General features: G+C 46.7%; 1 protein-coding gene across 6 annotated transcripts in view; it reads left to right on the top strand.

Moving 5' to 3' along the window:
- The window catches only part of EVC2 (EvC ciliary complex subunit 2), a 169,200-nt gene that overhangs the window by 19,906 nt on the left and 133,098 nt on the right, over nucleotides 1-16,196 (top strand). For all 6 annotated transcript variants that reach the window (XM_073342528.1, XM_073342529.1, XM_073342527.1 and 3 more), the window contains exons 5-6: nucleotides 5,158-5,344; nucleotides 8,659-8,768. In XM_073342528.1, the coding sequence (XP_073198629.1) occupies nucleotides 5,158-5,344; nucleotides 8,659-8,768 (297 nt within the window). The remainder of the gene's footprint in view (nucleotides 1-5,157; nucleotides 5,345-8,658; nucleotides 8,769-16,196) is intronic.

Genomic DNA, 16,196 nt, shown 5'->3' with positions numbered 1-16,196 from the left:
GACTCACATGTAATGGGCCTGGCTCCTCCATTTGTACGTTGGGGGTGGGGGGAAAAGGGGCCCAGTTTTATCAGTGTGCCCTTTAAACTGTGTCATTTACCAAATGGTGAGAACATCAGTGTTAGTGCTTCACAGTTGCAATAATCTTATACAGGGCCCTGGTAAATCTTTATAAACAGAATCAGGGTATAAATGATTCTTTTCCTTTTTTTTTTTGGTGAATGACACCGCTTACTGTCACCTGAATTCCCATGTCTTGCACACCAGATATGTGGGAATCATTCCTAAAGCTCTTCCACCCTTTCCTCAACATAAGATTCTGTCTGTAAGGTCCTGATCCTTCTCTCTTCCCTGATTACTCTCCCCCTCATCCCTTCTGTCCTGACTGTTTCCTCTCCTTTCCACCCTTCCCCCATTGTTGCTTCTTCACCCCAGTCTCCTGTGCGCTAGTCCAGGGGCTGATAGCATTTGCTGATTTCCTTTTAGAAACAGAGGACAAAAAACCCTGGAAGCTATAGTTGCTCAAGTGTCTTTGTGAGATGCTGCTTCTGCTTCAGGCCGACAGCATCAGGGTCTGCTGTAGGAACAAGAGCTGCAGGTTGCAAGTGAATGTGAGGACCAGCAGTTTAAGGGAGATTGTGGCCTCTGGGCATCTATTCCCTATGATAGCTGCAGCTGTAAGAAGGTCTCCTCAGTGAAGGTGAGGTATAAGGGTTTTCTCTCTCCTTTGTTATCAGTTTGAGTGTTTTCTCTAGTGTTTGTCAGTGAAATATTTAAGCTCTCCTATTACTCCCTACTACTCACCTTCAGGTTCTTTCTAATCAGAAGTGAGGAGGGCAGAACTCCAATTTAACTATTATTATAACATTCAAAAATGTGCAGATGTATCCAAAGACATCATCCCTTTGGCCAGCTGAGGAGAATTGCAATCAGAGGCAAGAGCTGTTGTTATGAAAGTGGTAAGGAGTTGCTAGGGCCAAACACTGAATGAAGGACTTTATTAGAGTATGGAAAATTGGATTATCCGTTAAACTACTTTCTCTTTTTACTTCACATTAGGGAATTTGCCTAGAATTTTCTCCAGGTTCCCCCCCCCCCCCGATACAGGTGTAAAGAAACAGCACACGTCTGTGTACACAGGAGCCACACATGAAAGGTGGCTATGGAAGCCTGTTTGTGCCCCTGTCCTCACAGTGGAGACATTTTTTGCAGAACATGGGAGGAATTAAGCATGTGGGGCCTGATCCAGTAGGTGTGCTCTGAGCATGCCTACCTCCACACAAAACGGCGAGGGAGCAGGAGGAAGCCTCCTTTGTAAGCTTTAGCCTAATGGTTAGGGAACTCACCCAGGGTGTAGGAGACCTCAGTTCAGTTCTCTTCTCTGCCTGATGAGGAGAAGAGATTGGAACAGGGACTTCTCATCTCTCTGGTCAGGGCCATATCAGAGTGGGATATTCTGCTGGGAAGTCAGTCTCTCCTGTTTGAAGTTTTATAGAAATAGTATTTATTGGGCCGGATTGAGAGAGAGATGAGAATGACTCTGTAGTCCACACCCCTCTTGTTTGCAATTCCCATTGGCTATCTTAGGTGGCTCCCACACCTAGTGTGTGCTGACTTTTGTAGATTCCATTCTGAGGCACCTGTCTCTCCCCATGCATTGGATAGTAGAGAGCATAGATGCCTAACAAAGGAGTTGTGGAGTTTTGTGATTTCCAAGATGCAGATTAGTTAGGTATTATAACAGCTAAATCCCTTTGTGGATCCAGGCCAAGGCCTGCTAAATAGAGGTGGAACAGTGTTGTGGAAGGTTTGAATCTATGTAAATATTTGAGAGAAGAAGCTCCGGTTTTAATTATTGTGTGACAGCCGCCTCTTAGCCAATGCTGAGTGATGTAACTGTGGGGTAGACTGGAGGCCACACTTGCAGGTTGGGAGACTCCATCCTGAGAAGCAGTGATACTGAAAAGCAGTGACACTGCAGGTCATGGTGGATAATCAGCTAAACATGAGCTTCCAGTATGATGCTGTGGCCAAAAGAGCTTGGATGTATAAACAGGGGAATACGGAGTAAGAGTTGAGCAGTTATAGTACCTCTTGTGTGACTGCTACTGGAACACTGTGTCCAGTTCTGGGTCTACAATTCAAGATGGTTATTGAATAATTGGAGAGGGTTCAGAGAATAGCCATGAAAATAATTAAAGGATTGGAAAACATGTTTTGTAGTGAAAGACTCAAGGAGCTCAATCTGTTTGGCTTAATAAAGAGAAGGTTAAGGGGTGACTTGACCACAGTCTGTTAGTACCTACATAGAAAACAGAAATTTGATAATTGGCTCTTGAGACAAGGGTATAACATGATCCAGTGGCTGGAAGTTAAAGCTAGACAAATTTAGACTAGAAATAACAGTAATGGTAATAATCTATAAAAACAAGAAGAATCAGAGTAAGGGAGAGAGCGTAATGATGTGTGTCTCCACAGTAGCAGTCTGCCCTAAACGTCCTCACAAAATGGCTGCTTTGAGCTGTAGCCTAGACTCCTAGAAATTTAAAGGTACAATACACAGAAAGCAAATAATAACAGATACATCCTACATCTACTACAGACCCTGAACACCCTGGATATGGCTGGGAATGCCCCAACATGTGAGCTGAATATGGAAAGGCTCCATGTTTGGGAGGAGGAAGAGTTACGAGGGTCAGAGTCTAGCTGACATGTCCCGGTGACCAACTATAGGCCCCAGAGAGCAAGTACATGGTTTGGACTTCCCAGTAGGTGGGCTGAGCCCAGTAAGGCCAGTGTTTGTTGGAGAGAGCTGGTTGCAAGGAGGAGCAGCCAGAGGAAAAGCAGTCCAGGAATTGTGCCCTGCAGCAGAACAGGGCAGTTCCATATTGTGTCTCTCAGCCCAAGGAATTGAGGCTGACTCTGAGCCCAAAGACTCCACTGTGCCTGTACCCAGCAAGCCTCACCTGTACCAACAACCAGGGCTTGAGATAATCTGGGATCCATTCCACCCTAATGGGAGAGCTGTCTACTCCCCAGCAAGGAAGGCCAGCATTTTTCATTGAGTCCCAACTCCACTAAACCCCTAGGGTCTGTGGGGGAGACCTTGAACACATATTTTTTGTGTGTTATTTTTACTTAATTTACTTAGGGCTATGGTATTGGTTGCTCATTTGATATCCTTGATTTCGTCACATGTGTCCATTCACTTCTTTCAATTTAACTCTATCCCTTTGGAGAATAAAATGTCATTTATACTTAGAAATTGTAATGTCTTAGGCCTGGTCTACACTGGTGGTGGGGGGGATTGATCTAAGTTACGCAACTTCAGCTACGTGAATAACGTAGCTGAAGTCAACGTACTTAGATCTACTCACCGTGGTGTCTTCACTGAGGTGAGTCGACTGCTGATGCTCCCCCATTGACTCCGCCTGCGCCTCTCGCCCTGGTAGAGTACCGGAGTCGATGGGAGAGCGCTCAGGAGTCGATTTATCGCGTCTAGACTAGACTTGATAAATTGACCCCGGTGGAATGATCGCTGCCTGCCGATCCAGCGGGTAGTATAGACATACCCTTAGAGGTCATAAGTATTGTCCATTAATTTATGCACCTGGCCACCAGGTGGAGGCAGTTAGTGCCAAGGACCCAGGACCCATTGGTAAGACTGAAAGTTTGTCACGGTTATTTTTAGTAAAAGTCACAGACAGGTCACGGGTAATAAACAAAAGTTCACAGAGACCATGACGTATCCCTGACTTTACTAAAAATAACCAGGACAAGGCTAAATATGGGAGAGGAATGGAGTTCAATGGGTGGGCAGGGGACTGATAGGCCAAGACCCCCATCAGCATGGGTGGCGTATAGCACCCGGCTCCAGAGATGGCTGCAGCTGTGAGATAGGGGTGTGTGGCCCCAGCTTTAGCCCCCCCCCCCCCCCCCAAGCCCTGGCTGCAGCCAGGATGGGGCACATGGCCTGGGGAGGCCGCAGGGCAGGGGTGCACAGCCCCTGCTGCAGCTCCTGCCAGGTGGCTGGGATGCGTGACCCCAACTGCCACCCCCGGCAGAAGCCACATGGCTGGGGCGCATGGCCTCAGCTGCAGCATGACCCCTGGCTGCTGCGGGGCTGCGGCACAGCGGGGGTGGGCAGCCCCAGCTCTGAAGCTGGCCATAGCCAGGGGGGCGCTTAGCCCTGGGATGCTGCGGGGCAGGGCGCACAGCCCCCCCGTTGCAGCTGTGCCACAGGGTTGGGGCGCACGGCCCTGGCTGCAGCCACTGGCAGAAGCCACAGTGCTGGAGCACAGCGGGGGATGTGCAACCACCGCTCTGGAGCTGGCCGCAGCCGCGGGAGGTGCACAGTCCTGGGATGCCACGGGGTAGGGGTGCACGGCCCCGGCTGCAGCCCCTGGTGGAAGCTGCGGGCTTGGGGCTTCAGGGTCGAGATTCCAGATATCCAACTTGCAGTTGCAAGCTGTTGCAGCAGGGCAGGGGCACACAGTCCTGCTTCGGACTGCTGGCAGCTGAAGCAGAAGAAGTCATGGAGGTCCAGTAAAGTCCAAGAATCCACGACTGCCGTGACCTCTGTGACTAAATCGTAGCCTTACCTCTAGGTCCTAAGGTGGGTTAGCAAGCCCCTAAGATGGGAGGAATAAGGGGCTGTATAACCCTTGCAGACCGGGGTGCCCCAGAAGGGGGCTAAATAGGAGATCAAACTGCATCAAGAGAATGAAGTGATATCAAGTGTGAAGTGCATTAAGGGCCCTCTCTTCATGCTGCCAAAGTTGAGTGTTATGAATTTTCCAGAACCTGATTAGAACATTGCATTACAATTCTCCTGTATGAGGTCTCTCTGGGATTTTCAGATTCTTGTTTTCACTCAGTCGTTTCTCTACATGAGCTGTTATCCTGGATTTCAAACTACAGGTTTTTCTATTGCACTGTCGCCAAGCAACAGCTTGACGTGTAGGAGATTAAAATCTCTCTGGGAGTCTGAAATCAAATGGAGTGTGATGTTGTCAGCAGGTCACTCAAAATGCCCTAGAAGAAAAAGCTTTAACACACACATGCATGCACACACTCTGAACTAAGTGGGCCTAGTAATTTGCAGCTAAATACTACCATTTTGCTCCAAAACAAAACTATTGGTATTTCTGGTTTTAGGTGGCTACTCAACATGGTCTCCAAACCGCATATGTAAGACTTCTGATAAATAATACCAACACACCATCTGCATCCAATGTCACAGATCTCATTCTGCTGGACAATATTACTGGCCTCCATGTTCAAGGAACCAGTGGTAATAAGACTACAGATGGGTTCCAGATATATAAGAGAGGATTCCTGAAAGGTAACGAATTATGCAGTGGCTCTGCTTTTCAATATGTGAAGACGATTTTTGTGACAAGAAAATTTCAAATTAGGATATTTAATTGTTTATTCTGGTGATTTAGGTTAAAACAAAAGCACTTTTTAACAGTTAATATATCTTAATTCCAGATATCTTAATTACTCTACAGTTGTAATATTCTTTTAACTCAGAGGTGTGCGTCAGGCCAAATTTGTCTCCAAGCTTGGAGCTGTCTCTAATGTCAGTGGATGCAGAATTGGACCCTTCAGTTGTGTAACACTTAGCCCCTTCAAAACCTGACACAAGTAAAGAACGTTTCTGTATTACTTTAATTCCAGTGGAAAGATTTTTTTTTTTTTAAACAAAATCCTGGATGATCAATATCAAAGCAAATCTGATCTGGATAATTTCTTTATCCAAGCTGAGAGTCATGCAGATGGTAACCAAATAACTTACTGAGTAAAAAGTTAAATTTTATGTTTAAAAATTCTCTCTTAAAATAATCTAAGACTCTGATCCTGCCATTGGGTTTGCCTGGGCATGAGTAAAAAGAAAAGGAGTACTTGTGGCACCTTAGAGACTAACCAATTTATTTGAGCATAAGCTTTTGTGAGCTACAGCTCACTTCATCGGATCCATACTGTGGATCAATTTATTTGAGCATAAGCTTTCGTGAGCTACAGCTCACTTCATTGGATGCATACCGTGAATCCACAGTATGCATCCGATGAAGTGAGCTGTAGCTCACGAAAGCTTATGCTCAAATAAATTGGTTAGTCTCTAAGGTGCCACAAGTACTCCTTTTCTTTTTGCGAATACAAACTAACACGGCTGTTACTCTGAAACTTGGGCATGAGTGTTCACCTGCTTGAAAATGACTGTAGAATTTGGACCTAAAGCATTGTCTGAAATATAGATAAGGGAGATTTTTGAAATATATAGGGTTCAACCCACAAACAAGAGAAAGTCTTTATAACCATAAATGAAAGCAAAATACAAGCCCTCTCTAGACTTGGTTTCAACCCCCTACCTAAAAACTGGGTGTGGAGCCCTGCCCTCCTGCAGGAAATCTCCCCTTGCTGATTCCCAGTAGCTGTTCTTATATCCCTTATTTCCATGTGTGAGGGGAAAGGAAGGAAGCCATGATTAACTTCTTGCTTCCTGGGGTCATGCTATTGGCCCTGCACCCTCTTGAAGTACATCTTCAGAGCTGTTAAACTATGATTACTTTTTTAAAGTAAATAAGCAATGGCATGATAGCTAAAAACTGAATACTTTCCAAACTTGGAAGTAAAATTAGTCCATGTGGGACTTCAGCATGGTAGGGAGTTAATAACTACATCCCATTTCTGATAATGGAGGCCTGGTTGGTGGCACAGATCATGGGGTATTGGAACTGTTGGCAGTGAGTTACTGGCTTTCAACCCAGAGATTCTTTAGAAAGAATTACCCCCCTGAGAAAAGAAACTTGACTTACATTACTGAATTGGCAACCAAAGCTGGAACAATTGTCACATCTGGCACAGCTTTTATTAAAGCTGGAACTGAATTTTGTTTTCCATGCCAATGGAAGGTGTTTCCATCATTATGAAGAAATCTAAACTAGGATGACATAACAAGAACAAAGCTTATTTGGTTGTAACTCTCATTCATTGATATGTCAGCCCCCAGCTCAGCCTTAAACTGATCTCCAGGCACAAAGATAGTGCCATGACTTACATATGTGTCTGCAGATAGTATGTGTTATACATAGTTACTTCATTGCTTGGAGGTGTTCTAAGTTAAAATTCCATTTCCACTTCAGTGAAGTCAGTGACAAAACCTTTTGGCTTTAGTACACTGCAGATGTATGCGGTGCAGAGAAGATTTGCCTTCCTCTGAAGCATCAGAGATTGGCCACAGCTGGAGACTGGACCCCAAACAGGGTGGACCAGTGCTGTGAGGTGGTACAGAGAATGCTCTTTCTTAGATGCCCGGTTCGTGTGTCTTGCCCATATAATCAGGGACAAACTGATTACCAGATTTGGGGTCGGGAAGTAATTTTCCCCCAGGTAATATTGGCAAGGTTCTTGGTGGGGGTGGGGGTTCGTGTTCCACTGCAGGATGGGGTGCTGGTCACCTGCTAGGATTGACTAGGCATATCTTGCCTAATCAATTCTTTGCCATGTAGGGGCCTCGGGCATTGGTAACACCATCGTCCCTCTTGTTCTCTGCTCGTAGTACACAACAGTTCAGTTTCCTGAGGACTCAAATGCTTTGGTCTAACTAGACTGATTGGGCTTAAAATAAGGGTATCTGTGTGAAGGTTAATGTCCTGTATTTATATAGGAGGTCAGACTAGATGATCTGATGGTGCTTTCTGGCCTTAAACTCCATGAAAGTATAAAACAGGAGCAAGATCAACCCCAGAATCAACTACAAGCCTGTACAGGAGACCACTCTTACTAGTTAATTCTCATTTCAAGAGGCCATCGCAAAGTATTTCCCCCAAGTTATGAGTTCAGTTCTTCTTCACTTTTATTAAGACCATCTCTATGAAGCAAATGTTTATTGGTGTCTTGAATGCTCACTTAATATAGATTTCATTGCAGTTATGTCACAAAACGTACTGGGCCAGATTTGCTATTGTAAGTACAAAGCAGGGGGTGAACTGTGCATGTGAACACCCTGTAACCGCAGGGACAGCTAAACATGTGTTGGTGGCGGGTGTGTGGGGGCTTGGAGGGAGGAGGGGTTTATCTTATTGGAAAATGGAGGCTGTGGTACTGCTGCTGGCCTTCCCCACAGATTCCACCTAGGGAAGGGCGCTCCGAGGTCCATCCAAGTCTCCATTGGAGCCTCACCAGTAGAGGCTTCCTGGAAGAGAGAATGAACTTTCTCCTATCCCCTTCTGCCCTGCTTTTGCCCATGTTGCACACTGTGTTCGGTGGCCCTGCCCCTCATGCCTCTGGTGAAGTGAGGATTGCAAGTGGCTTATGCTGCTGCATCCATGTTTTAAGGGGTCTTTCTGCTGATGCAGACTCTCAGCTTGGATTCTACAAGTGGAACCTAAAATGGTATTGCCATCTGTTATTTATGTTAAGCCTGAGTTTCAGAGGTGCCGAACACCTGCAGCTTCCATTGTCTTCAAGTGGGTGGTCAGCACTTCAGAAAATCAAGCCCATTATTTTCCTATAAAACTCCAAGGATGTGTAACTCTACTGGATTCTATTCAAGCCTTTTGTATTTACCGTTTTAATAAAGAAAATAAAGACATGACTCTGTAATACACTCATCTACATTTAGTTAACACACTGATTTTTCTCTTATAACAGTTGGAGAATACTACTCAATCCACTACATTGCATTTCTTGATGCAAAAGAAACCTGGGATGGCAGAGTCTTGACACTGCCTGCTAAACTGACCTTCAACAGTTCATCACTGGTATTTCATTTTCCATTTTATTTTATCCTTTACAATTTATGTACACACAGTATGGGAATACTGGAACCTGCTCTTGGCTGCCTAAATGATGAGGTCAGCACATAGTGATACAAGATTTTAGACACTATTCTCTGAGTGACTGTGATGAATCCGTAAATACATGAGTACTATACAATAATGATGGGAGTGACTTATAGCACTGGGCCTCTCAAGTTCAATAGATGAAAGAAGCTAGAGCTGTATTATTTGTGTATTAGCCTATAATTTTCTCCCTACATTTGGGATCTCTCTCCATTTTATCTGTGCATTCGGAAAATAGCAAAGTTTCATCCATTTGTTTTATGTGTTTGTTATAATTTAACCTGAATGTGTGAATGTTCACACTTGAACTCCTTGTAGTCTCCTAGGAGTTGGAAGTTGTGCCATATGCTGGTGGAAATGTAATTTCATTTGACTTTGTAATATGGTCTCAGGTTTACCCTGTGGCTTTGCTTTCCTAATTGTTGGCATTCTTAGCCCTGGTCTACTCTAGGACTTTAGGTCGAATTTAGCAGCATTAAATCGATGTAAACCTGCACCCGTCCATACGATGAAGCCCTTTATTTCGACTTAAAGGGCTCTTACAATCGATTTCCTTACTCCACCCCTGACAAGTGGATTAGCGCTTAAATCAGCCTTGCCGGCTCGAATTTGGGGTACTGTGGACACAATTCGACGGTATTGGCCTCCGGGAGCTATCCCAGAGTGCTCCATTGTGACCGCTCTGGACAGCACTCAACTCAGATGCACTGGCCAGGTAGACAGGAAAAGAACCGCGAACTTTTGAATCTTATTTCCTGTTTGGCCAGCGTGGCAAGCTGCAGGTGACCATGCAGAGCTCATCAGCAGAGGTGACCATGATGGAGTCCCAGAATCGCAAAAGAGCTCCAGCATGGACCGAACGGGAGGTACGGGATCTGATCGCTGTTTGGGGAGAGGAATCCATGCTATCAGAACTCCGTTCCAGTTTTCAAAATGCCGAAACCTTTGTCAAAATCTCCCAGGGCATGAAGGACAGAGGCCATAACAGGGACCCGAAGCAGTGCTGCGTGAAACTGAAGGAGCTGAGGCAAGCCTACCAGAAAACCAGAGAGGCGAACGGCCGCTCCGGGTCAGAGCCCCAAACATGCCGCTTCTATGATGAGCTACATGCCATTTTAGGGGGTCCAGCCACCACTACCCCAGCCATGTTGTTTGACTCCTTCAATGGAGATGGAGGCAATACGGAAGCAGGTTTTGGGGACGAAGAAGATAGCTCACAGCAAGCAAGTGGAGAAACCGGTTTTCCCGACAGCCAGGAACTGTTTCTCACCCTGGACCTGGAGCCAGTACTCCCCGAACCCACCCAAGGCTGCCTCCTGGACCCAGCAGGCGGAGAAGGGACCTCTGGTGAGTGTACCTTTTAAAATACTATACATGGTTTAAAAGCAAGCATGTGAAAGGATTACTTTGCCCTGGCATTTGCGGCTCTCCAGGATGTACTCCCAAAGCCTTTGCAAAAGGTTTCTGGGGAGGGCAGCCTTATTGCGTCCTTCATGGTAGGACACTTTACCACTCCAGGCCAGTAACACGTACTCGGGAATCATTGTACAACAAAGCATTGCAGTGTATGTTTGCTGGTGTTCAAACAACATCGGTTCTTTATCTCTCTGTGTTATCCTCAGGAGAGTGAGATATAATTCATGGTCACCTGGTTGAAATAGAGTGCTTTTCTTCAGGGGACACTCAGAGGAGCCCATTCCTGCTGGGGTGTTTGCCTGTGGCTAAACAGAAATGTTCCCCGCTGTTAGCCACAGGGAGGGGGGAAGATTGAGGGGATAGCCACGCGGTGGGGGGAGGCAAAATGCGACCTTGTAACGAAAGCACATGTGCTATGTATGTCATGTTAACAGCAAGGTTTACCCTGAAAGAGTGTAGCCACTGTTTTATAAAATGTGTCTTTTTAAATACCGCTGTCCCTTTTTTTTTCTCCACCAGCTGCATGTGTTTCAATGATCACAGGATCTTCTCCTTCCCAGAGGCTAGTGAAGCTTAGAAAGAAAAAAAAACGCACTCGAGATTAAATGTTCTCTGAGCTCATGCTGTCTTCCCACACTGACAGAGCACAGACAAATGCATGGAGGCAAATAATGTCAGAGTGCAGGAAAGCACAAAATGACCGGGAGGAGAGGTGGCGGGCTGAAGAGAGTAAGTGGCGGGCTGAAGAGAGGGCTGAAGCTCAAATGTGGCTGCAGCATGATGAGAGGAGGCAGGATTCAATGCTGAGGCTGCTGGAGGACCAAACCAGTATGCTCCAGTGTATGGTTGAGCTGCAGCAAAGGCAGCTGGAGCACAGACTGTCACTATAGCCCCTGTGTAACCAACCGCCCTCCTCCCCAAGTTCCATAGCCTCCACACCCAGACGCCAAAGAACGCGGTGGGGGGGCCACCGGCCAACCAGCCACTCCGCCACAGAGGATTGCCCCAAAAAAAGAAGGCTGGCATTCAATAAATTTTAAAGTTGTAAACTTTTAAAGTGCTGTGTGGCATTTTCCTTCCCTCCTCCACCACCCCTTCTGGGCTACCTTGGTAGTCATTCCCCTATTTGTGTGATGAATGAATAAAGAATGCATGATTGTGAAGCAACAATGACTTTATTGCCTCTGCAAGCGGTGATTGAAGGGAGGAGGGGAGGGTGGTTAGCTTACAGAGAAGTAGAGTGAACCAAGGGGCGGGGGGTTTCATCAAGGAGAAACAAACAGAACTTTCACACCGTAGCCTGGCCAGTCATGAAACTGGTTTTCAAAGCTTCTCTGATGCGTACCGCGCCCTCCTGTGCTCTTCTAACCGCCCTGGTGTCTGGCTGCGCGTAACCAGCAGCCAGGCGATTTGCCTCAACCTCCCACCCCGCCATAAACGTCTCCCCCTTACTCTCACAGATATTGTGGAGCACACAGCAAGCAGTAATAACAGTGGGAATATTGGTTTCGCTGAGGTCTAAGCGAGTCAGTAAACTGCGCCAGCGCGCCTTTAAACGTCCAAATGCACATTTTACCACCATTCTGCACTTGCTCAGCCTGTAGTTGAACAGCTCCTGACTACTGTCCAGGCTGCCTGTGTACGGCTTCATGAGCCATGGCATTAAGGGGTAGGCTGGGTCCCCAAGGATACATATAGGCATTTCAACATCCCCAACAGTTATTTTCTGGTCTGGGAATAAAGTCCCTTCCTGCAGCTTTTGAAACAGACCAGAGTTCCTGAAGATGCGAGCGTCATGTACCTTTCCCGGCCATCCCACGTTGATGTTGGTGAAACGTCCCTTGTGATCCACCAGAGCTTGCAGCACTATTGAAAAGTACCCCTTGCAGTTTATGTACTCGGTGGCTTGGTGCTCCGGTGCCAAGATAGGGATATGGGTTCCGTCTATGGCCCCACCACAGTTAGGGAATCCCATTGCAGCAAAGCCATCCACTCTGACCTGCACATTTCCCAGGGTCACTACCCTTGATATCAGCAGATCTTTGATTGCGTGGGCTACTTGCATCACAGCAGCCCCCACAGTAGATTTGCCCACTCCAAATTGATTCCCAACTGACCGGTAGCTGTCTGGCGTTGCAAGCTTCCACAGGGCTATCGCCACTCGCTTCTCAACTGTGAGGGCTGCTCTCATCTTGGTATTCTTGCGCCTCAGGGCAGGGGAAAGCAAGTCACAAAGTTCCATGAAAGTGCCCTTACGCATGCGAAAGTTTCGCAGCCACTGGGAATCGTCCCAGACCCGCAACACTATGCGGTCTCACCAGTCTGTGCTTGTTTCCCAAGCCCAGAATCGGTGTTCCACAGCATGAACCTGCCCCATTAGCACCATGATGCATGCATTGGCAGGGCCCATGCTTTCAGAGAAATCTGTGTCCATGTCCTGATCACTCACGTGACCGCGCTGACATCGCCTCCTCGCCCGGTATCGCTTTGCCAGGTTCTGGTGCTGCATATACTGCTGGATAATGCATGTGGTGTTTAATGTGCTCCTAATTGCCAAAGTGAGCTGAGCGGCCTCCATGCTTGCCTTGGTATGGTGTCCGCACAGAAAAAAGGCGCAGAATGATTGTCTGCCGTTGCTCTGACGGAGGGAGGGGCGACTGACGACACGGCTTACAGGATTGGCTTCAGGGAGCTAAAATCAACGAAGGGGGTGGCTTTACATCAAGGAGTATTTCAGGCAGACTTCACGGAGGGTTCCAATAAGAAATGGTGCACCTAAGTTATTGTTCTTATTGGAACAAGGAGGTTAGCCTGGCCTCTGATTGATACATGGCTAGATTTACCTCGCTGCACCTTCTCTGTGAGTGACTGCAGTGTGACCTAGAGGAATGAGTCCCGTAGACAGGGGAGGAGGCAAATGAGTACAAAACAAATCTGGTCTATTTCTTGTTTTGATCCACTCCATCTATCTTTTACATCTTTGGCTGGCAGCAGACGGTGCAGAAGGACTGCTTGCCATCCACATCTCATGGCTGCTCAGCAGAAGATGGTGCAGTAGGACTGCTAGCCATCCTCATCTCTTGCCTGCCCGGCAGAAGATGATGCAATAGGACTGCTAGCAATCCGTATCGCCTGCCTGCTCACCATAAGACGGTTCAATAGGACTGACTGCAGGACTAAAGAGAATGACCTGGTCAAGTCACTCCAAATTTAGTCCCTGCGCCCATGTCTGCCCAGGCGCTCCCAGCCGACGTGGCCGGGAGCACCTCGGACACGACGAGAACGGCTACCAGTCATACTGCACCGTCTGCTGCCAGAAGGCAATGGGTTGCTGCTACTGTGTAGCAATGCCGTACCGCGTCTTCCAGCACCCAGGAGACATAGGGTGACGGTTACCTGAGTGGGCTCCATGCTTGCCGTGGTATGGCATCTGCACAGGTAACTCAGGAAAAAAGGCGCGAAACGATTGTCTGCCCTTGCTTTCACGGAGGGAGGGAGGGAAGGGGGGCCTGACGATATGTACCCAGAACCACCCGCAACAATGTTTTAGCCCCATCAGACATTGGGATCTCAACCCAGAATTCCAATGGGCAGCGGAGACTGGGAACTGTGGGATAGCTATCCACAGTGCAACGCTCTGGAAGTCGACTCTAGCCTCGGTACTGTGGAAGCACTTCGCCGAGTTAATGCACTTAATGCACTTAGAGCATTTTCTATGGGGACACACACACTCGAATATATAAAACCGATTTCTAAAAAAACGACTTCTATAAATTCGACCTTATTCCATAGTGTAGACATACCCTTAATGTACTTGTTTGTTTGTGGCACTTCTTTTACCATGTCTTTGTATATATGTAAACAAATACATATTAAAATCCCTTTTATGTAAAGACTGATAGAGCATCTTAGTAAGAATGATTTATGACAATTCTTTAAATGGCTCTTTTCATTCAGCATTTAATGACTAATTGGAACAGACATAGTTAAAAAGAAGTCAACCATTAATTGATGGGGGGCTAGGAAACAACTTCCTCTATGTACAGGTTTTTGCAATATTTCCTTTTATGGGGGTTTTGCACCTCTTCCAAAATATTTGGTACTGCCCACTGTCAGAGACTAAATGGACCACTAAACTGATTTGATAGTGCAATTTTTTTATGATCTGAAGCTGAGTTGTCTGTGAGCGTTTTCCTAAGGGCTAAGGCCATGCATGAAAGGAGTGAGGTATTATGACGCATTATATCACAGCATCCAGAAAATCACTGATTCACAAAACCTGAGTTGGATGCCCAGACTCCTAATACAATGAATAGGGAGACACAAATGCCTTAGACAGTGATCCACAAACACCAGTATGCTAGGCAGGGAGCCACCTAAGCTAGGCAATGGGAGATGCTGACCAGGTGTTTGTGCACTAAGATTCACCCCTCTCACAGAGTTAGGCACCTAAATCTGGGCTGCAGGGAGGTGCCTATCTCTACCAGCAATTCTCAGCTGTGAACCGTTTCCTGTATTTAGGTACCTACGCTGTTTTAGCAAGAAGCTGGAGGTGGGGGTTGGGGAGGGAGGACCTCCTGCATAACTTTTAGCCCAGTGGTTAGCATTCTCACCTGAGATATGGGAGACCCCCAGTTCAAGGCTCCTTCTCCATCTGAGGGAGAGAAGGGATTTGAACAGGATTTTGCCACCTCTCAGATGAGTTATGAGGGAGGGCTGCCTCTTCCCCGACCCAAACCCACTCCACTGTTTTTTTGTGAACTCATCTGAGGGACCTGATCTGGTAGGTGTGCTTAGACAGTGCTTACTGGATTGGGTCCCACACACAACATAGGTGGCCAAATGCCTATCATCTCCTGGTTTGTAAATTGCTCTGGGGCTTAGGTGGGAGATGGGCCTCTGGATGCCTAGTGGGAGGCCTTTGAACACCTAGAGGGAGGCAGCAGTCTTTACGCTCAGAGGCAGGAACATAGGTGCCTCGGGAACTTTTACTGAAAAAACATTAGATGACAAGTAAGTTCAGGCGCCTACAGGGTTCAGAGGGAATTTCTTGCATTGCTGTGGTCGCAAAACTGGGAGTTAGGTACCTAACTCCTTTTGTGCATCCAGGCCTAACTGTATTTCCTGTTGTCTTGGTTTAGAAGTTGCTTGGGATTGAGTTTTCTGAGAAGTTTGAAGACTAAGGGCCATATCACATGGGCATAGACAAGTGGGGCTTTGAGGTCTTTTTTGTCCTCCTCCTCCCCTTCCCCCCTCACCCCCAAATTAGGGATTCCATTAATAAATAAAGGAAATACTGAGTTTGGAACAAAAGATCATTTTTCTCACTTCATTAAAAGTGGATTAATTTAGTCATGGTATAAAACTATTAAATCATAGTATTAAAGCCATATTTAACAATTATATTTAACAACTATATACAACTATATTTAACAGCTGTTGTTTTATTATTTAACTCTGGCCCTCCCCAAATAAAAAAAGCTGTCTGTCCTTTTATCAAATCCCCTTTACTGCCTCTAGCCCACTGGAAAAGGACTGGAGGCCCAGGAAACTCCCCATGGTTTATCTCCCATTGCCAACTATTCCTCTTTTAAGGGGGAAAGGAGTTTGCTAAAGGGGGAGGGGACTCACTAAGGAAGTAGATTGAACGGTGTCCAAAATCAGGGGATTCACAAGAGAAGCAGCTCCAACTATGCAGTAAGTCTATCCCTCTGATTCTGCCTGGTTTTGTGGCATCATGGTCCCTTTGAGGTCTTTCATGGTATTAATAAGACAAGTGGTTCTCAACCAAGGGTCTGGGGCCCCCTTGGGGGCCACAAGCAGGTTTCCGAGGGTCTGCCAAGCAGGGCCAGCATCAGACTCGCTGTGAAGAAAGCCAAAGCCCCACCACATGGGGCTGAAGCCCAGGGCCTAGAGCCCCGCCACCCGGGC

Source organism: Lepidochelys kempii, chromosome 4 (assembly GCF_965140265.1).
Source record: "Lepidochelys kempii isolate rLepKem1 chromosome 4, rLepKem1.hap2, whole genome shotgun sequence".
NCBI classification, from domain to species: Eukaryota; Metazoa; Chordata; order Testudines; family Cheloniidae; genus Lepidochelys; species Lepidochelys kempii.
This window is presented reverse-complemented; position numbering and strand designations above follow the sequence as displayed.